Below are 21,535 nucleotides of genomic sequence, written 5' to 3'. Positions count from 1 at the left end.
GGCAACCTTCTGCATTTAAATAATATGCCTTTTGACATTCAGTTAAGGTCCCACTGAGATTTGCCCCTGCTGGATCGCTGGATTCAGTCCAGAGTGCTAACCATTACACCATGGAACCTACCCCTGGAAATAGCTTACAGCACCTGGTATTCCCAGGCAGTCTCCCATCCAAGTACTAACCAGGCCCAAGCCTTCTTAGCTTCCGAGATCAGACTAGCTAGGGTGTTCTTTGGCTGGGGAATACTACTTTATTAAGAAAGGTCTACAGACGTTTTATTACCAACTTTGCCTCCCAAGCTGCACCTCTTACTACCTGACCCTGAAGTCTGGTACCAAGTCTGGGTGAGTTACAGGAAAAGGCCTTCCAGTGACCTTAAGGGGGATTTAATCTGTGGACCAGTGTTGCAGAGCCCAGACTTTCAAAGACACTTTGCAGACTGATGCCTCTGGGGTTGGGCAGGGGGCAGTCCTCCTTCAGGAGGAAGGGGCTGAGCAAAAGCCTGTGGCTTACACAAGCCGCAAACTCTTTCCACGTAAGACCATGTACTCTGTGGTGGAGCTGGAGTGCCTGGCAGTAAAGGGGGATTTGGACTCAAAATATTCCCTGTTCCCTGTTGACATCCAATCCTATTACAATACACACTGTAAAGATTTCGAATTAGCTTTGGCACCATTAACAATCTCATGCTTTCTGCACCAGTAACAAAACATGTTACATGTCCCCCTTCAATGATGGATAAAGCTTTTGATGTATGGTCTAAATGTGGCATTCACTCACTATGGTATCTTTATATTGCATGATTTGAGAAGATAATGAAGAAATTTAGTGTTCCTAGATTACATTTTAGATAGTTGCAACTGAGGAGCTATGTAACTGCAAACATTTTCCTTCTCTCCCTCCCCAATCTCCCCTAGACTTACTACTTACCCACAAAGGAAATAAGAAACAGTCTACTATCTACAGTCCCTGACAAATTGACCTCAAGTGCTGCTGAAATATATTTCTAATCAAGATTTTTTTTTTTACAAGAAATGGCTCATTTTATTCCCAACAGCCTTTGTAATAATGTTTCAGTGCAAAATGAAACTGTCAAAAGTATTCTGTAAGCAGAATTGCGGATATGTTTCCCAAAAATCCTTGTTAAAGGCCCACTTGGCAGGATCCTCCTTCAAGAAAAGGACCACAGAACAACCTGAATCCCAGGGCCAACTGAAGAACCTGCTCCTTCCATATATGGCTGGTGTATCCAAAAGACTGAAAGGATTTTTGTGAAACACCACATACCCGTCCATTTCAAACCTGCGAACACACTGAGACAGAGACTCGTCCATCCCAAAGACCAGCTACCACTAGGTTGTAGCCTAGTTGTAGCCTAGTGGGTAACACACTTGCCTATGAACCAGAAGACCCAGGTTCAAATACTACCCATGTGTCTCTGAGCAAGACACTTAACCCATTCAGCAAAACGAAACACGTTTTAAAAAAAACTAAAGCAAACCCCAGATCAGACAAAAAGCCTGTGCTCCAGGGGCGGACTGTCCCTGTAACTACTGATTGTAAGTCGCTCTGGATAAGGGCGTCTGATAAATGCTGTAAATGTAAACAGCGATGTAGTGTATGCTGTCCAGCGCGGTGAAGAGTGTTGCAAGCACTCTTGGGGAAAACAAACAGCTACTACACAGGAGGATGGCCCAGCACAGAAGGAGCAACACCTCAGGGCCAGAATCAGCTGTGTACCTTCACCTGAAGGACAAAGGGCACTCATTTTGAATGAGAATGTTAAAATAGTGGACAGAGAAGATAGGTGATTTGAGTGAAGGAAGCTTTGCATGTGCCCAATTCACATGCAAAGGCATTTTCACACGTCCACCAGGTTGGCCACGTTAACGAGCTTAATGGGGGCAGGAGGATCTGCCAGGGCGGGGCTGTCACATCCACGCAACCTCCCCCCCTGCCTTTCTTTCACTTACTGAGCCTATTCAAGGCAGGAGTGAGATTAAATCAACCTGGAGGATAAATCTGTGGTCACAAGCCAACTTCCCTCAGATTGACAAAGTTCTGTTAGAGTGAAACGTCTCTACATTAAAGAAAGAAAGTCCACTTGCCAAGCATGTTACTGAGGTGCTTGTGTGAGTCTCACAGCCTTTCGTTTGATCTTACTAGTCCAAGAAGTCCTCTTTTGAACATAAAATTATGCTATATTTAAAAAAGACGCTTCTCTATCAATTTATTCGTGACTCAGTCTTAAATACATGTCTGACAATAATAACGATTTGGTTCCTTAAGACCAAATCGCATTATTTTAGGCAGTAAAGCAAAGGAAATGGTTTAAATTCACCAGAAAGTTTCCCCAACAAGTTAACACACTTCCATGGGCGTGGTTACATCGCATGTGTTTGAGGGGCTACGCATAGGCAGACCTGCCAAGTATCATGACTCGAGGGGTAGCATTTTTCGTCGGTAAACCTTGCTCCATATATTCAGTTAAAAAAACATTATACGATTTTCGATGATGAAGCGAGAATTTGTGCTACCGTTGTTCCAAGAATATGAGGAAAAATGAGGAAAATAAGAAAGAAACTCGTACATGAGCAGAGCTGTCGTAACAGGGCTGCCACACACGGGGGCGCCGAAGATCTAAATCAGATCAACCTCGCCTCCGTCACCGTTCACATCAGTGATGTGAAAAACAAGAAATATAATAATAGTGTGATAAGATGTATAAAATCGTGTTTATGGGTGGTGTTCTAGGTTAGTGGAAGGGCCGAGGGAGTGCGCATGTGAGAGACTCGGGAGTGATCTGGTTGGCGTGATCTGCGGCCGGGACAGTAGCTCCTGTTAACGGTGTTAATAAACCTTTTGTTAAACGAATCACTGCATCCGCGTGGTTTGGAATCACCGAAAAAGCACAATGTGAGCTATTTTTGCTGTTAGTTAGTTAGCTGTTAATTGCTACTCAATGGGCAGTGGTGGCCTAGCGGTTAAAGGAAGCGGCCCAGTAATCACGTTGCCGGTTCGAATCCCAATCCGCCAAGGTGACACTGATGTGCCACTGAGCAAAGCATGTGGGTGTGAAAGGTCCTCCGCCCACTCAGACACTTATATTCTGTTTTAAACTTTTCTTATAGATTCGAACCGTTTTGGTTCTTTGGTCGTGCCATGTAAAACATTTTGATTTAGTATAAAAGGCATATTTGCCGGTTTGTTTTAATCTGTAAATCGCCGCCGTCCGGTTCATCTGGGGCGGGGCGAGGTGACGCACTTCCTTTGGCGCGCTTAGAGGAGAATTCAAAGTTAGTATTTAGCGCCAGGAGGTTTGTAGAAGTGGTTTTCTCAACGAGAGCTGCGTTTGGTGTTCGTTTTTGTTTCTGACGGTAAGTGATTCTCTGTACAATTTAATCGGTGTTTACCTATAGCTGCTTGTATTTATCACTGCTCGTTTTCATCTTTCAACCGAGTTAGCATTAGCTTTCATAGCCAGCACGGGCTTTTTGTCATATCTGAGGTTTGCTTTAGTTTTTAAAAAAACGTGTTTCGTCTGAAATGTTTTCACTTTGCTTGTTTGTGATTTATCTGACTTCTTTTATTGGTACGCTGTCTGATTCCATCAAAACAAGCCGATTTGTTCTTCGCAGCTATGTCGTGGGAGTTCAATATTCCGGTTTGCGTGGCGGACCTTGTAAAACCGGGCGGAATGGGTCAGTACGTGGTCCAGGACGTCCAAATGCCCAAAGATCTCCCCTCTTGTCTTAAGAGTAAGGACATTCTTTCTTCCGCGTCATCTGCGTGTGTGTTATATAAATACAGTCCTGATATTTGAGTCCTTTTTGTGTTCAGGCTTCAAGGCGGCTATGAGGAGCCAGGGTCCTCTGTGTATTCTGGAGCATTTTGACACAGTGTACAGTGTGCTTCAGTAAGTAATACTGCGCTACAAGTTACATGTGGTTTGGTACCTGGAGTTATGAACATTAAAATTGCTTTTCCAACTAACACAGGCAGGGCAGTCATGTGGATTTGACTGTGAAAGAAGATGCCCTGGAGTTGCTTGTACAAGGTAAACTTTATGTATTTGTCACTTCATTTTTCCATAGATGTAGATCAGGCAATATATTAATGACTCCCTGCCCTTTTGACAGTGATCAGGGGTTTTTCTGTTGCTTTACCCTCCCTGCTGCTTTCTGGCTCACTGTCTGCTGTGGACCGCAGGCATCATCTTAATGCTGTAAAAATGGGAGTTTTCCTGCTCTGCAAACTCACGGAATCCCTGGAGAGTGATTCGTACAGGCAGAGTATTGTTACTGCACCTGGCAAGGTATGTAATTCCCGCAGGGAATTTTTGATTACTTTCATTCCTGCCCAGTGATGAAACAAAGGCAAAAATGAGCTGGTTGGCCAAGAGGCGTGTTTTCCTGCTCACTGTGCAGGTGGGTAATCTTGGCAGAGCAGTAAAGATTGGCTGTTCTTCTGTAAGGGCCCACCCACATAAATCCTGCAACCCGTTTCAATTTCTCTGCATTTTTCAAAGATCAAAGAATGTGGTACTGGGGATGCTTTACAGTAGTGTGTATGTATGTCAGTGAGCAGACACTCGTCTCTTAATCAGGCCTCTAGCTTTGAACATAGTTCTTTGGTAATCTGAGGGCATATGTTTCTTAAATGTGTTCTGCTTCAATATGCATGAAAAGGGTCTATTATTTTAATGTATCCTATAATGTGAATGTTTCCAACTTCGTATTAGCAGTATGGGAGCACCAGGATGTTCCTTTATTTCCTCAGATGTAATTCATGATCTTCATTCAAATGACTTTGGAATAGGATGTTTGAAGGTGGTTTTCCATTGTGTCGTCAATGCTATGAACATTTAATTGATGTGGTTCTATGCTTGTTTCCACAGGGCAGTAAAAAGAGTAAGTCTGGAAGTGAAGGAATGGTGCAGTGGGACTCTGAGCGATATACAGTTCTTCTGAGCCTCACTCAGCTTCTGCAGCTAGACATCAGACCACTGTGGAGTCTATCTCTGGTGGAGGAAGAGTTTGTTAGGTCTGAATCTTTTTTTTGTTTTGTTTTGTTTTTTTACTGTCAGCCCAGCCTGTTTTATTTGGTAGCAGAATGTTTTTTATTTATTTATTTATTGCTTTGGCAGTTTCTCTGACTGTGACTGTGTTCCAGCTGTGTAACCTGTTGCTGCTATAAGCTTCTGGAGAATCCTCACATCAGCCACGTGAAGAGCAAACCCGCTAGAGACTCAATTATTCACCTGCTGGGAGTCATGATAAAGAAATACAACCACATGTTGGGTGCGTACCCTTCCCTGCCGGGATGCATTGTTCTGAAGATGCACAGAATTGATGTAAGGTTTGGCACTGTTTTGTAGGTGCGCGAGTGAAGGTGATCCAGCTGCTGCAGCACTTCGAACAACTGGCAGGGGTTTGTGCACAGGCTGTCGCTTCATGGAGCTCTGAGTTTGGCATCAAAGCAATTGTGGGAGAGATCATGAGGTACCACAGGTGCCCAATTAAGGGCTGAATGTGTTTGATTTAACTGATTTAAGTAACTACAACTATTGAGCCTGGTTTGATTAGTCAAACCTTTGGGTTTGATGCTAGGACTTCATTTAATGTCTAATCTTATTGCTATGCAGATTACAGATAAATCATTTTACATTTAGAGCATTTATCAGACGCCCTTATCCAGAGCAACTTACAATCAGTAGTTACAGAGACAGTCCCTCTGGAGCAACTTAGGGTTAAGTGTCTGTGAAGATTCTCAGTCACCCAGGTGAATTTGTCTGAAAGTTGAGTCATGGCAACTGGACTTTCTTTAATGTAGAGGCGTTTCAATCTGCATCCACAGAATTTTGTCAATTGAGGGAAGTTGGCTTGTGACCACAGAATTTTCCTCAAGGTTGGTTTCACCTCACTCCGGGTCGTTTAATCAGACACAACTTCTCCAACCTGCAATGCCCTTTCATCCATCACCATGAAAATCAGGCCCAATTTACACGTCCACCAGGTTGGCCACTTTTAACGACCCCATTTAATGGGGGCAGGAGGAGCTGCCAGGGAGGGGCCCTTTGTTTCACTTAACGGGCCTATTCAAGTGAGGTGAAACCAACCTGGAGGATAAATCTGTGGTCACAAGCCAACTTCCCTCAGATTGACAAAGTTCTGTTAGAGATAGAGTACATTAAAGAAAGTCCAGTTGCCATGACTCAACTTTCAAACTCAGGGTTAATTGTCTTGCACAAGGACACAATGGTAGTAAGTGGGATTTGAACCTGGGTCTCTCTGGTACATAGGCGAGTGTGTTATCCAATAGGCTACTACCACCCACTAGTAGATTTTCTTTGTTTATAGCATTGGAAATCTTCTGTTTTTAGAGAGATTGGTCAGAAGTCCAGTGAAGAGTTGAGTAGAGAGGGATCGGGTGTGAGAGCCTTCTCTGGCTTCCTCTCTGAACTCAGCACCCTGGTACCAGACGTCATGATTCCAAATGTCAGTGTGTTGCTCACACACCTTGAGGGAGAGGTAACAACATCACAAGTGACATCATGTGTAGTATTATCCTTTTAGTCTTCTGTTTTTTTACATGTTTCTGTCTCTCAGAGCCCCAGCATGCGTGTGGCAGTATGCGAGGTGTTGGGGGAGGTGCTTGTTCGGGTGCTGAGTGGCGATAAACTGGAGGACTCTGCTCGGGCTGATCGGGACCGCTTCCTGGATACGCTGCAGGAGCACATTCATGACACACACTCTCACGTGCGAGCTCGTGTGTTGCAGGTCTACACACGCATTGTTAACAGCAAGGTTTGTAATCTCTGCTGCTACGTTTGGGGAAAACCCTATCCTTTTATGATTGAATTGGAATGGATGTCTGCTTTTGTGTCTGTCTTTCTCAGGCTCTTCCATTGTGCCGCTATACAGAGGTGATGGAGCTTGCTGTTGGTCGCCTGGGTGATAAGTCGGTTAATGTGTGCAAGAGTGCCATCCAGCTGCTTGCTGCCTTTATTGCACACAACCCTTATAGTTGCAAGGTACTCATAAAATGTAGAGATTTAGAGAAACAGTGCACATTTTGTTATTCTTTTTTTTTTTTTTTTGTACTTTTTCTTTTTGAATTAAATTAAGATTCAACATTTGAATTCAACATTTCATTATGAATTTATGAATATTTGTTAATCACTTCTGGAACACCTGATATTAATCCTAAATGTGCAGCTCTACACAAATCTACTGTGGTGATGTCATAAAATATCTACACTTTTAAATGTAGAAAAATTTCCCTAAAACCCTGAAACATTCATTAATTTCCCATTCCAAGTCCTAAGTTACCTGATCACATAAGAGCTTATTTGTACATTCAGAATATGAAATGTTAGGTAATGCTAAGTAATTCTGTTGTGTTATTAGAAATTGTACTGCATTATGTTTTTAGTTGAGCAGTGCTGACCTGAGGAAGCCCTTGGATAAGGAAATGGCCAAGCTGAAAGAGATGAAGGATAAAGTGAAGGAGAAAACACCAGGTGAACCACCTTGTAATGTTGCTGTTGCTGAGATATCCCTGTGATGATACCAAGGCGAATATGAGCTCATTGAATCAAGGTTCGCCTGTACTTTGATTGGCTGGTAATCTTGGCAGGGCAGTGAAGATTGGCTGCTTTACTGTAAGGGCCAGCATACATTCAAAAGTCCCCACCTCAATATCCCATCCCTAGTAAGAAACGGGAGGTGGATGAGGAGGGAGCTGATAGAAAGCATGTGTGTGTGTTCCAGATGTAAATAAAGCCTGGCTGCTTTGGTGTTCAGTGGACTATGAGCTGCCTCTTTGGTAATCTGAGGGTTGCTGAACTGATGTTTCAGTTGAACTATTTGTGCTCAGTTAATATCCAGCACATGAGCAGAGGATTTATTTATTTAATTTGAAGAACTTTGTCCTTGCAGTAACTGTCATTGGGGCTGATGAGCTGTGGGCAGCTATGGAGCCTGAAGTTCTGCAGACTGTTCAGGCCCAGTTGGAGTCAAGCAGTGAAGGAGAGAGCTGTGTTGAGGGTGGTGCTGATCAGTATGAAGAGTTTATAGAGGGAGAAGAGAGAAATGACAGATGCACAGCGGTACAGATTGCCCAGTTTCTACGAGGCAGCAAATACAGGTGAGACCTTGTGTGTGTAATCACATGACAAAGTGTATTCCTCTTTAACAGGATAACATATGACGTGTGAAGTGATTGGCATTGTGAAACACTGCAGCACAGCACACAGTGACACAATAAAATGTGTCTTCTGCATTTAACAATCACCTTAGTGAGCAGTGTTGCACCGTTGTGGTTCAGCAACCTTCTGATTTAAGGTTCTGTTTATTTAACTGCTAGGGCAACCATGTGCTGAGGTTGGGGCTTTCCTGTCTGAATGCTTCTTACCCAAGATCTTTGTGAACAGCCCTGACTTCTAATTTTGTAGAATGTCTCCCTGGTCTATGGAACAAATTATTAAAGGAATCAAACGAAAAGGGTGATAAAGAATAGCAATGCAATACACAATTGGTCTCAATTTGTCCTTTTATAAACCATTTTGCAGGCAGGCAGTGCATTTGTGTCTCCAGGCTCATAACCACTTCCCAGAGTCTGAATTCTTCTCAGCCATGTCTACTCTCAACACCGACTCGGTCATGGCAACCCTCGCCCAGCTCTTCACAGGTAAGACATGCCAGAAATGTGAGATCATGGTACAAGGCACTCGCCAGCGCCTTGGGTTCACTTTGCTAGTACTGGCTTTGGTCTCACTGTTGTCTTCATGGAAGTGAAGAGTGCTCTGACCGGTACATTGGAGAAATCGAACAGCTTCTACACAGGAGGCTGGCCCAGCACAGAAAGAACAGCATCTCCAGATAAAAATCAGCTGTGTACCTTCATTTGAATGACAATGGACATTCATTTATGGTCCCAAATGTGCAAATACTAAAGATAAATGGTATGAGAAAGGAGTGAGGGAAGTGCAAATAAACATGCTCTCTCAACTGAGGTTCAGGCAACTTGTTATCCATTCTCTGGAAGATCAGGCCCAATTCTCATCCACCAGATTGGCCACGCTTAATGGCCCACTTAAGGATTGAGGAGCTGATAGGGGTGGGGCTGTCACAACTTCACCTGGATGACTAAGAATCTTCAGACATTATTAAAGTATTTACTGCTGAGCCGGTGCAAACTGTAGTCTCAATCTCCTGTTTTTCTTAGCTGACAGGAGTGTAGTTTGTAGCCTGTTGCTGTAGCCCATTTTCCAGGTTTGTTTTGTGCGTTCAGAGATGATATTCTGCATACCTTGGTTGTAATGAGTGGTCATTCGATGTATTATTGCCTTTCTTGGACTCATTTTTGTACTCTCCTTTTACCTCAGACATCAACAGGTTTTATTTCATTTTAATGTGTAAAATGGTGTAATCTTGAATTTCCTTAATTTTTTATGCACTTGTTTGTTATCTTGCATATCTACAGGCCCAATGCAAGAGCCTTTAACTGAAACACAAGTCGAGGAACATCCTCCAACCTCCACCCAGATCCAAATGGAGGATATACTGGATGATGGCGAACTAAAGAAGCAGGAAATGTTGGTCCAGTACCTGAAAGACACAGAAAGCTTTGCTTTGCAGGTGGAGCGTACCATCAGCATCATTAACAACTTGCTTTACTGGAAGACCACCACAGGTAGTTTTTTTTTTTTTTTTTTTTTTTTTTTTTAAATGAATAAAACACAGGGTTCACTTTAACCTGGATAATAACTGTCTGAATCCCTGAAAACATCTTTCCCCCTCCTGAATGAGCAGGCTGAACTGCTCAGTAAATGAATGCTTCTTCAGAAATGCTTTCATTGTGTCCTAGATTAGTTGGAAATTAATATTTGGTCCCCTTAGCTCTTTTAAATTGGTCTGTTACGACAGCAATTCATGACTACTGCACATTCATAGCAGAAGTGGTAATAGTAGAACACTTATGATCTGGAAGGGGAAAGGTTACCTCCTGTTTCTCATGATTTGTCTGCCCAGAAAATTTCCCACCCCCTCCCTTAAAGACATATCTCCATCAATAGTCATGGCTTCCAAATGTGCAAAACATTGCAGTTGCTCAGTGATTGGATGTAAAAATGGACATGAATGGAAAAAAACGCAGACACTACTTTGTGCCAAACATTATGGTTTATGATGGCCACTACTCCTCATTAGCATTTAAAGTTTCAGTACAGATACTGAAACAGTGCATCCTGGGGAAATCTCATTTTGTGACTGCCTCAAAGTGGCTGTAATTCTGCACCATGGCTGAATTTTGGAAAGAGACCTCAGACACAGTATTAGGGAACCATATATTTAAAGCAAAATAAACTTTCATGTCAGGGGATTTTGTTTTTGCACTCTGAAATGGAAAAATTCAGGAAGAGGCCTGGCAGACATAAAGCATAAGAAGACATGTTTTTTTTTCACCACACAAGGAAGGTGTGTGCTGCAGAAGAAGTTTACAGATTTTACTGAGAGATCGCTGAGTGCGCTCCAGGACTTCCTGACATGTTCTCTCCGTTATTAATTGTTGACAAAAAAAGGCCATGGAGCTCAAAAACATACAGAATAAGGCATGGAGCTTCACCTAATGACAACATGTTTCCTGTCATGTGGCTGGACTTAACAGTATTAGTTTGGTATGCACAACCACGTCCCAGTCCACAACTGAACTCAACCTCATTAAAATATTGCACACATTGTATATTTAAATAATATTTAAAAAAAAAAAAATTAATGATGTAGACACTTCCTTTACATGAGTGAACAGCTTGGGTTGATGAATAGCTCACACAATTGCTAAGCAATCAGAAAAATGCTTGTCTGCTTAATGGGGAAAAAATTGCAAGGATGATAGTGTGGGGTGGGCCAGGACAGGTCTGCACGGTAGGAGCTGGGCATGATTGCTACATCACTTCATGCACCTCTTTTCATACCCTGATCCACCAATCAGTCTGGAACAGGGTAAATCTGGACTAATCAGACCATGTGACCATTTTTCCATTTGATCCAAAGTCTAATCTTAATGCTCCATAGCAAATTGAAGGGTTTTTTTTTTTTTTTTAACTGTTTGTTTTGACAACTTCTCAGTGGTTTGTCGATCACTGATTTCCACCCTCAGTTTTTAATAATTTGTTGGACTATTCTTAACCCAATTTTGTTAGTTTTGCTTTATTAAAGCCCCCTTCATTCACTGTGTGCTGTCATTCACCTCTATTAATCCCACCCCAGACAGGCAGTGGTGGCCTAGCGATTAAGGAAGCGGCCCCGTAATCAGAAGGTTGCCAGTTTGAATCCTGAGCCACCAAGGTGCCACTGAGCAAAGCACCGTCCCCAGACACTGCTCCCCGGGCGCCTGTCATGGACAAATTTCACTTTGTGCTGTGCTGCTATGTATCACCTGACAATCACTTCACTTTTATGCTTTACTTTATATAGGTACTAACTCATGCAACAGAGTTGGGAAGAACATTCTGAGGAGTATTTGATCCCTTTGTAGTAAAAATGTCATCAGTGTGTTCAGCTGTTATGGCTAGTTTGAGTTTAAAATACATTTTGATTTATAAATGAATTTATTATTTTTAAACTTCAGGTTTGTTATTGAACTGTTTAGTTGTGCAGGAGGCGGTGCAGTTCTGTGTGACTGTATGTGAATTCAGTGTTGCGGACTCGCTCTCTGGAGTGAGGAAGATGCTGCCACTCGTCTGGTCTGCCGACACATCAGTGAAGGAGTCTGTATTGCATGCATACAAACGCCTGTACCTCAACCCCCAGGGCGACAGCACCAGGTATATCCTGGAAACACACACTGACACTTGAAATCATGCATTTATTTTAATCAACAAGTCTGTCATTTCCTTTTGTATCAGGGCCAAAGCTCAGACACTTGTTGACAGTCTGTCTGCCCTAATGGTGGATGCCTCTCTGGGAACAATCCAGTGTCTGGAAGAGATTGTGAGTTTTCCAATGTGCTCTTTCACCCTCAATGTTTCATTGCTAGTGCTGTGTCCCCTGTTCAAGAGATGCCAAACCATATTTTCTAGGAATTCCTGAGATTAAGCACCAATAATTGTCTTGCCATTTCACACTGACTCTATCTCCCTGTCTCTTTCTCCCAGGTGCAAGAGTTTTTTGGTTGTGACGGTGTTCTGCAGTCTTCTGTTGTTCAAGTTCTGTGGGAAAGGTTCTCGGGGAAACGAGAAACATCTAATCTACATCGTCGAGCTGCAGTATTATTGCTGGGGATGGCAGCACGGTGACAATCTCTCTCTCTCTCTCTCTCTCTCTCTCACACACATACATACATACATACATACATACATACATACACACACCTACCTCTTTGTGGTACTGTACTACATGGATTTAAAGTTTTCTGTCGCCGTGACTGATATCCATCAACTGAGTCACTGAAGTAATCGTCCAGCTGCACTCTGAAACACATAGTTTTCTACAGGATGTATGCCCGAAGGGCAAATAGTTTAATTTATACCAATAGAAACAAAACATCATGAAGCATGAGAAGCATTTGGTTAAAAAAAAAAAAAAGTAAACATTGCTTGTGATGCCTATGCACCTTCTCTGAAATAATGAGGTATAATTATGAAACTCATTATGTGATTAAATCATGAGCATGGTGCTCAGTAGTGGGGTTAACACGCCTACTTTTTGAGACCACGACATAGAGCATTTCAGTCTGATTTCAATTCTTTAATTAAATCCATGTGTACTGTGACAGCTTTTGCCCTGTGATGATACCAAGGCGAATGTGAGATCACTGAATCAGAGGCTTTGCTCTACTGCACTCCCATTGGCTGGTGATCTTGGCAGGGCAGTGGAGTTTTGCTGCTTTGCTGTAAGGGCCAGCCTACATTCAAGAGACCCACCCTCTTGATATCCCTACCTTCTAAAGAAACTAGGATGGGTTAAGAGGGAGCTTACAGTGGGGTGTGTGTGTGTGTGTGTGTGGAGAGACCAGGTCCTCTGTGGACTTCAGTGATCTATGAGCTGCTTCTTTGGTAATCTGAGGGTAACACCCCCCTGTTAAATGGACCTGTGCTGTTAAGGACACTCCAGTGTACTGAGTGGCTGCTTTGTTAGACCATCACCATGGAGTTTAAAAAGGATTCATAATTTATTGGAGAATCACTATCTTGAACCACCACCCACACATGCAGCTGTAACCATGTATGTGAAATGCTGTGAGACCCCCTAATCTCTCCCTCATACACCAACATTAATGAGATTATTCTGGAAATTTTAGCAGGAAGGTTTATTACATTAATTTTCATAATCAGGCTATTTGTATGTAAGTAAACAATTGGCTGTGACAAATTATCATTCTATGCATTAAGTATAAATACTGAACCCACCATCAATCTGCGTGACTACAGGCTTGGGGAAATACTCCATCAGCAGAACCAATGATCAGAAGATTATTTAATCATCCCCATGGTAAAATTGAACTTTTCTGGTTTGTGTATAGAGCCGAGCGAGAGGTTATTCTAAGCAACTTGGACACGCTTTGTTCAGTGGCTCTTGAGGAGAATGTGACTGAAGATTACCTTCTGGCCAGAGATACGGTCCTCTCCATCTGTAACATTACTGACCATGTCCGGGTATGTATTGCTCACTCTTCACATCATTCATGTCAAAAGCATATTTGCTTAAATTTTTCCTTTTGTTTTAGCAATCAAAGGCTTCTCCATTCAGACTTCCCATGGACCACCAGCTCTTCTCCTGTCTCACCCGGGCCATTTCTGATGGTACACATATGTACACGCACATACTTTTTCAGTCATTTGATACTTAATGCCATTTGTGAGAATATATGCATAAGATATTTATCTCTGGTCTCCTGTTTTAGGAGTCATCCTAACGGACCCACAATGGCAAAGCTTTATGGAACAGGCAGTGCGGCTCATCTATTTCCTGTCAGAATCACCTGACGTTCTCTGTAGCCACCTTCTCCAGCGCTCTACTCGTCTGTTACTAGAACAGATTAATGAGAACAGAGAAAAGAACAAAGTACAGGTTGCAGAAACAAACCAGTCACAGGACCCCACACAGGACCTTGAGCAGTCTGAACAAGGTGAGCTTGTTTTTCATTTTCCACACGCTGCTATACAAAGTGGATTATTTTATTTATTTATTTATCTCTCAGCATTGTTTTACTCTATTTGATGTCTTTCCCAGTGAACTCTGTGTGCCTGGCCCAGCTCCTCTCTCTGTGTGGGTGTGTGGCCTTCTGGCAGGTCTCTTACCTGGAGCGCAGCGTGAGCACTGAGCTCAGACGGAGGAGAGGAGAGAGGGAACAGAAAGAGGAGGCGAAAGGCCCTGAAAGCAAGACCAAGGTTTTAGCACCTAAAAGCAAAAGCAATATTCTGTGTGCCACTGTTTGACTTATGTCTTTGTATAGTCATGTGCATTTGGAGTAAAGTCATATCTTTCAGATTCTCTCATCAGGATTTCATGCATGCTACTTAGTAACCCTCTAGAAATATAATAAGCTTATTAATTTGAAGGTAAACTGTACTAACTAAATATTTTGTGGTATTTAACCCTTCATTTTGTGCACACCTCACTGTCTTCTCTCACTCCACAGCAAGGCTCCAACGACAGCTGTATGGAAGAGGAACTGGGTTTGACTGGTGCGTCAGCAGAGGATACAGAGGCAGAACTCATCCGAAAAATTTGTGAAACTGAGCTATTATCTGGTGAGCTTTTTCAGGAGCCTGTTTATTATTATTATTTTTATTTTTTTTTTTTCTGTCTTGCTGTATTTTTAAAAACCAATTGCAGTGCAGATGGAGCATGCATAAGAGAAGAATCTAAACCTCTTATCCCATCTCAGATGACAACCTCTTGAGGGTCTTTGTGCCTGTGTTGGTGAAGGTGTGCAGTTCTCCGGGGCATTACCCCCACCCTCAGCTTACAACTGCTGCCTGCCTTGCACTCTCACAGTACATGATGATCAGGTAACTGACAGTCAAGTGTTTTTTGCCTTTTCATTGGGGGGGGTCTCAAATTATTGTGCCATATCTGTGAAATCTGTATTCTTTCCCCCTTGTGTACTGTTTTGCAGCCCAGGCATGTGTATGGACCATATTCGCCTTCTTTTCACTGTTCTGGAGCGATCTCCTCTGCCTATTGTCAGGGCTAATGCAATCATCGCCCTTGGTGACCTGACTGTGCGCTTTCCGAATATTTTGGAGCCTTGGACCCCTAACCTCTATGCCAGGTACTTGAAGCAGCCCTGAACATTTGAATTTTATCTGACCCTCATGGCTTTGTTATGACATCTTGCTGCTTGGTTCAATTGACATATAAAAGGATGGGGCAGTGGTGGCCTAGCAGGTAAGGAAACAGACCCATAATCAGAAATTTACCAGTTCGAATCCCAATCCGCCATGGTGCCACTGAGCAAAGTATCGTCCCCACACACTTCTCCCCAGGCACCTTTCAATGGCTTCCCTCTGCTCACCAAGGGTGATTGGTTAGAAGCAGAGGACACATTTCGTTTTGTGCACCGTGTGTTGTGCGTGTTTTCACTTCACTTTCATGATCCACCACAAAGAGAGAGGACATGAACACCCTTACACAGAACTTTCTATCACTGTTCTTGCTTAAACATATGCAGCATATATTATACTTATCTTAACATACAATCTTATGTCCTTTCGCTTTTGTTTGATGTAGTTTTGCAACATGCAGTACTGGTGGTTTGAGCTTTAAAATATGGAACAAATGTTCCGTCCTATTGCTCAACCATTCTTACAATTAGGGAATTTGGATTTAATTCCTGTGACTATTAATTACTGTTTTTAATATGGGGACCGTTTCAAAATCCATGAATAAATATCACACCTTTTACAAATATATTTCTTGATTCAGCAACAAATGTAACTTCACAAATATAATTTGTGACTTGCACATAAATATAACTATTCACAATTGCTTTTCTCGACCATCAGTTGATTTGATTTTCCCAAAAAGGTAGCCACATTTGTGAGTGCTGTCAGGGAAGTTTCAAAAATCCACAAATAAATGTAAGGTTTTTTTTTTTTTTTTTTGTGAAATTGTTTTGTATTTATTTGTAAGTCATGAATTATATTTGTGAATTGTTACATTTGTTGCTGAAATATATTTGTGAATGGTGTGATTTTATTCGTGATTTTTGAAACTAAACTCCATAATTTAAGCGTAACATATTAAGCATGTGAATTTATTACACATGAACATACTTCTTGAGTTCACTTCACTGAACCAGTTAAATAAGATTAGCTCTACATGGGGATTTTATGGATCATTAGACCGTATCCACTATAGAAAATGGCTCTCAGCATTTCTGCAGTTTTTAGCCATTTAAATTTTTTGCACTCGCCATCAACCTTTTTACGTTGCTTTAGCAATGCATCCAGCATGTTTGAATGCTTGAATGCCCTATCTGAGAACAAATTAGAGCATTCAAAGCCAAAACCCCATTTTCCACCCTGCCCCCTTTTTTATTCTATGTGCCTGTAGAAGCACGCCTTCACTTGGTGATAAGGCTAATGCCTGGAACAGGTTGATTACTTCTAATTGTTCCTGTAAATGGTAGTAATTGTTGGAGAAGACTTAATGGTGGGCTGTGCAGTAATTACAGTGCAGCGATAACACAAATGAGGGGGAAGAGAGCTGTTGTGGGGTGGTGGAGGGCATGTGAGCTGTGACAGCTTGTGATTGAAATCCCATGGCAGAAGCATAATTACAATCACCTTCCCTCTCAGTGGGCAGCAGTGTAATCCAGTGATTACCACTTCAGGCCAGAGCTTCTGGGAGTTTGATGATGCATCACGTTGCTGGGGGGGGAGTGGCGACTGGGATTTCTGATCACAAAATGGGCATATAAATCCAAAATGCAGTTTCTTTTCTGTTTGTTAGTTGGGTTACAGAAATAGAAACACTAGTCTTCTGTGCATTGTATACAATGTACTCATTTTTATAATTTGTCCATTTAAATCATTTTTTTGCTAATTCAATTACTCTTTCACTTCTTTTTCAGGCTGAGTGATGATGATTCCTCTGTCAGGCTTACTGCTGTCACTGTACTTACACAGCTTGTTCTCAAAGATGTTCTGAAGGTCAAAGGTCAAGTGAGTGAAGTGGCGGTGCTTCTCCTTGATCCTGAGCCTCACATTGCAAGCCTGGCCCTTAATTTCTTCAATGAGCTTGCTGCCAAGGTATGACAGTCTCATGGCCACATCAAAGAAATGTGAAGTTACTTTTTGGAAACTGATTGGCCCTTTTTCAGGAAACTTAACTTTTATAACTGAGTAAAATTGTTTCATCATGTCTGCCTTTTTATGTGAATTGCACCATACACCCTTGGTAGCATTTTAATGAGCTTGTGTACTAGCAAGTTGTTTATCCTCTTCAGGACAACGCTATTTACAACCTACTGCCAGACATCATCAGCCGCTTGTCTGACCCACAGCGAGGGATGAATGAAGAAGACTTTAACACCATCATGAAGTGAGTCATTAGACTGCTTCTGCTGTGGAGTGAGAGTGTGGGAATAAATGGCCACAATTATGCTTTTTCCACTTCAGGAGATCCCATATTATGATGTCAGGCTCCCTGTCATTGTTACATGAAGAGAGATGATTTTGTATTGTAATGTTATTTGCGAGGGTTAATTGGATTCCTTACTTCCTTGTAAATAGGTTGTTTCAGTCATTCGTTTAATTTCCCCTAGTATTCAACCCACACACGATGCCTGCCTGCTGTCTTTATAACCCACCACTCCTGAAGCTGATCCCTGTTGAGGTTTAAAGGCTTCACATATTTTAGAGACGTTCTAACAAATTGTCCTGGTTGTTTAATACTTACAAATAGACCAGGCCGTGTGTGTGTGTGTGTATGAGAGAGAGAAATTGATAAATCTTCAATTACCTACCCAAGTTAGTGGTCATGCTATTATTATTTAATGATTTGCTTTTAAACCTCAATTAGTTAACATTATCTTCATTTTTATATGTATTTTCTTGGCCAATTTGAATTAAGTTCCTTATAATACTGCATATTATCATTCTACTACATAAGGATACTGAAAATTCACAGATTGCCTTCAAATGAGTGTCATTTTAGGGTGGCTGAATTACAATCTGCTTTTTTTTTTTTTTTTTTTTTTTTTTTTCCCCTCTCTCTCCCCATTTCAATTTCTCTTACTCTTTCAGGCAACTCTTCTCATACATAACAAAGGAGAGGCAGACTGAGAGTTTAGTAGAGAAGCTCTGTCAGCGATTCAGGACTGCAAAGTGAGATTCATTTCCACAACCTTCCTTCCTTCTTTCCACTGCTCAGTCCCAGATCTAATGTTCTCCTGCACCCTGCACTTTTTATTTTATTTTTTTTGTGTGTGCGCGCGCCCATTTTAAATTTGCTCTGCTGTTAAGTGGGTCTCAAACGTTGCCCTTGCTGCTGTCAGGTCTTGCCTGCCTGAGATGGGATAACAGTGGAGCTGGTGTCTCATCCAGTCCATCTGCCTGAAGAGCTGCTCATTTACGATTTTTCCTGAAATGTCTGCTCTGTAGTTAGAATGATGAGGGTGATATAGGTTCCAACAGCTTTTCATTTCATTATTCTTTTCACAAAGTTTTTTTTATTTTTTATTTTATTCTGCTTTTTCTATATAGTGTCCGGTGTATTGGAAACATGGCCTTATAACTCACACACAGGCCCGGTATCCTTAATTATCAATTTGGTAATTATTAAATATGACTGATACAAACTTCAACCTAGACCAAAGGTGTTTCAGATTACTTTTTTTTTTTTTTTTTTTGTCCGAGCACATTTAAAAATGTATATTCACATTGGCAGAGGTGCTCAAACACAAGTGGGAATCAGGCATGTCCTGATAAATACTTAAACTCAAGTATTTTACAGGGTTCTGATTTATTTTGTGGGGGGTATTAAGAATTCTGAAAAATCAGTTTAAAGTTGCTGTGTGTCTGAGTTTTTATATTTAATGGCCTTATTAACAGGAACAGTCAATTTCCATTCAGTTTGACTTATTTTTATTTTTTATTTTTTTTCACCTGACTAACAGTGAATTCTAACCTTTTAGCCGAACTGTATTTAAACTGAACAAAGGATTAGTAGTGATTGTAATAATGGCCTGGCTCATTAGTGCTACTAAAATGCTAGTAAATTAATGTGGATTTTTTTTTTCTTCTTTTCTCTCGGTCTTGTGCAAATTTGATTTGTCTTTAGATGGTATCTGACTTTGACCTTTTTTTGCAGGACTGAGCGCCAGTGGTCTGATCTGGCAGTGTCTCTCTCCCTGCTCTCCATGTGTGAGCGTGGCTTTAAGCGGCTGCAGGAGTGCTGGGAGTGCTACAGCGACAAGCTGACAGAGCCTGGAGTTTACCAGCCCCTGCTGTCAATCGCTGCCAAGCTCCGCAGGGGAGCCAAGCAGCAGTTTAAGGTAGAGAAATGTCCATATGTTCCCCTTTTTAAATTGTTGCCTCAAATATTTTGGTCGCCTTATGAATACAATAGTTTGCTTTTGCCATGTCAGGTTGATGTTTGAGGTGTGAAAAACTTTTTTTGTGAAAACAGGCTCAGGTTGAGGAGTTTGAGAAGAAGTTGACTGTAGTTCACACTAAAGGGTTGGAAAATGTGGAGAGGGAGGCTGAGTGCAATGAAGAGAGTCAAACCACACTCACTCCTCTACCTGTCCGCAGTGCACACAAGCCCAGAAGAGGTACTGCCCATAGAGTGCTGATGCAAAACCAATAAAATGACCAAAAAACAAGGACTAAACTTGATCAATTCTATTCCTCTCTTCTCAGGTCGAGCAAAGTCCAGTGCTGTGGATGACAGTGATCTTATGACTCCGAAACAACAAAAGCATTCACAGCGACGCCCCCGCAAGCCCATCACCTTCAGTAGTGATGAAGAAGAGGAAGGTGATTATGCACACTTGTGCTTTTATCTTTTAGTACAGTTACACAATTTATTTGGTGCTTTTTATTTTAAACAAAATTTGCTCACCTGTCTGCAGACATACTTTTTTTTGCAGTTGCCCGCTGCAATGCCTGCTGGAGATTTTCTGTGAACTGCCAAATGCAAAACTGATTTAATTTTTTTTTAAACATTTCCTTTTGTAGCCATTTTATATTTCTGTAGAAAAACATACATTGTTTTAGTACTCAGCCTGTGGTTCATATGTTTGGTGATGCCCAGTCTGTCATGATTGGTGTGCAGGAATTGACATTAGGCATAATGGTTAGTTTTGCCAGGTATTATTTATGTTCATTAAATATTTTTCTCTCTTTTTAGATGCAGTCATGCAGGAAAGTGAGACTCCTAAAGTGACCACGCCTATTTCTCGTACTTCTCGGCGCACTCGTCTGAGACATTGATAAATTCAACACATTTTTAGCACTTTTCGTTGATCTTTTTGTATGAACCTGTGTCCTGTTTAATTTTTTGTTTCTCACATCTGCGTAGCTTCAGATTTTATATTTAACTAGAGAAGAACTAAATACAACCTCAATGACATAATCATGATGTGTAGATCTATCACTGCTGTTGATATTACTTAACAGGTCAGCAGCACTGCACTGTGTGTGATTTTACATTGAGTATACTGAACCAGCAAATGTTCTTTTATTTTCTTCAGTTATTTTGTCAAATCATTAAAGATGCAAATCTTTTCTGTTTTAATCTGCCCAAATTTACTGAAACTAGTGAAAAGCATGAGGTTTTAGTTTTATTAAATTGGAAATCCAGCTAAATTTCACAAGAAGGTAAGATGTCTTTACCTGCTACTTGGTGTACTAATGTACCTGAGGGTGGGTGGGTGATTCAATTAATCGTTTAATTTAAGGCTAATTTAAAAAAAAAAAAAGAAAAAATCCAAACCTGAACAAATGCAACAGTCAGGTGGTTCGCATTTTAGCAATAACATTTTCTAGCATTGTGCAGTGTTGTGGATTTAAGTGTAGCTTCTGTCTTTAATTATATATAAAGCCTTCTTTTAAAATGTGTTTTGTAATTTCTTTCATGATAAACTAGTGCAAGACTTCAAATGTATGTTTTTGGCATTTATTTTTCTTCCTTCTCCCCCTCAGATGTTTCTGTGCTTTTTTTTCTTTTCTTTCTTTTTTTTTTTTTTTAAATCATGGAAGGTTTTTGTGTATGGTTGGAAAGGGGCAGGGGCTGTCTTTATCTTGGCTGTTCAATGCAGCATGCTCGTTTCGAGTGAGTTGTAGGTCCGTCTTCTGTTAAAGTGTTTGCCCAGTTGTGTGTACAGTGAGGATGAAGTCATGTTTGAAGGCTTCGTGTCACAGCTTGGCAAGACAGGCATAGTCTCTCCTTCCTCTTAACTACCTCTTTGTGTTGTGGGTTTTTAAATTTATATTAAATTTTTTTTTCCAGACATGCAGTACTGAGAGGCATCAACACTTCACTTATTACATAAAGTAGTTACTTTTTGCTGGGTTTGTCTAGG

The 21,535-nt window shown here is 41.3% G+C and overlaps 1 protein-coding gene and 3 non-coding genes across 5 annotated transcripts; all 4 read left to right on the top strand.

Annotated features, from left to right (window-relative positions):
• Window positions 1–3,272: 3,272 nt before the first annotated feature.
• Window positions 3,273–21,067, top strand: ncapd2 (non-SMC condensin I complex, subunit D2). Of its 2 annotated transcripts, XM_028978176.1 has the most exons (32): window positions 3,273–3,375; window positions 3,637–3,756; window positions 3,839–3,914; window positions 3,997–4,055; window positions 4,138–4,313; window positions 4,896–5,041; window positions 5,171–5,298; window positions 5,376–5,499; window positions 6,381–6,528; window positions 6,607–6,804; window positions 6,897–7,031; window positions 7,433–7,520; window positions 7,939–8,146; window positions 8,571–8,689; window positions 9,485–9,694; window positions 11,651–11,825; window positions 11,907–11,991; window positions 12,156–12,292; window positions 13,523–13,655; window positions 13,727–13,802; window positions 13,904–14,128; window positions 14,233–14,390; window positions 14,642–14,753; window positions 14,891–15,014; window positions 15,122–15,277; window positions 17,081–17,258; window positions 17,456–17,550; window positions 18,255–18,335; window positions 19,321–19,504; window positions 19,639–19,783; window positions 19,872–19,988; window positions 20,362–21,067. In XM_028978176.1, exons 2-32 carry the CDS (start codon window positions 3,639–3,641, stop codon window positions 20,442–20,444), a joined length of 4,197 nt encoding a protein of 1,398 aa, XP_028834009.1. In that variant the 5' UTR covers window positions 3,273–3,375; window positions 3,637–3,638; the 3' UTR covers window positions 20,445–21,067. The 2 variants fall into 2 exon arrangements, with proteins under 2 accessions (XP_028834009.1, XP_028834010.1); XM_028978177.1 differs by lacking the exons at window positions 3,273–3,375; window positions 3,637–3,756 and having other exon boundaries at window positions 3,850–3,914; window positions 4,208–4,313.
• Window positions 4,356–4,645, top strand: LOC114789437 (small nucleolar RNA U85). Its single transcript, XR_003749686.1, has one exon. It is a non-coding gene; the product is annotated as a small nucleolar RNA U85 (small nucleolar RNA).
• LOC114789438 (small nucleolar RNA U85) lies at window positions 7,556–7,839 on the top strand. The gene has a single exon (XR_003749687.1). It is a non-coding gene; the product is annotated as a small nucleolar RNA U85 (small nucleolar RNA).
• Window positions 12,781–13,069, top strand: LOC114789436 (small nucleolar RNA U85). Its single transcript, XR_003749685.1, has one exon. It is a non-coding gene; the product is annotated as a small nucleolar RNA U85 (small nucleolar RNA).
• Window positions 21,068–21,535: the final 468 nt, after the last annotated feature.

Source organism: Denticeps clupeoides, chromosome 4 (genome assembly GCF_900700375.1).
Source record: "Denticeps clupeoides chromosome 4, fDenClu1.1, whole genome shotgun sequence".
NCBI lineage: Eukaryota > Metazoa > Chordata > Actinopteri > Clupeiformes > Denticipitidae > Denticeps > Denticeps clupeoides.
Note: the sequence above shows the minus strand (reverse complement) of the source record. Positions and strands in the feature narration are given on the sequence as shown.

Coding starts and splice junctions, on each gene's coding strand:
- ncapd2 (XM_028978176.1), top strand. CDS start 3,639: ATGTCGTGGGAGTTCAATATTCCGGTTTGCGTGGCGGACCTTGTAAAA. Junction 5,500..6,380: donor ATTGTGGGAGAGATCATGAG/GTACCACAGGTG, acceptor TTCTGTTTTTAG/AGAGATTGGTCAGAAGTCCA. Junction 12,293..13,522: donor TTGCTGGGGATGGCAGCACG/GTGACAATCTCT, acceptor GTTTGTGTATAG/AGCCGAGCGAGAGGTTATTC.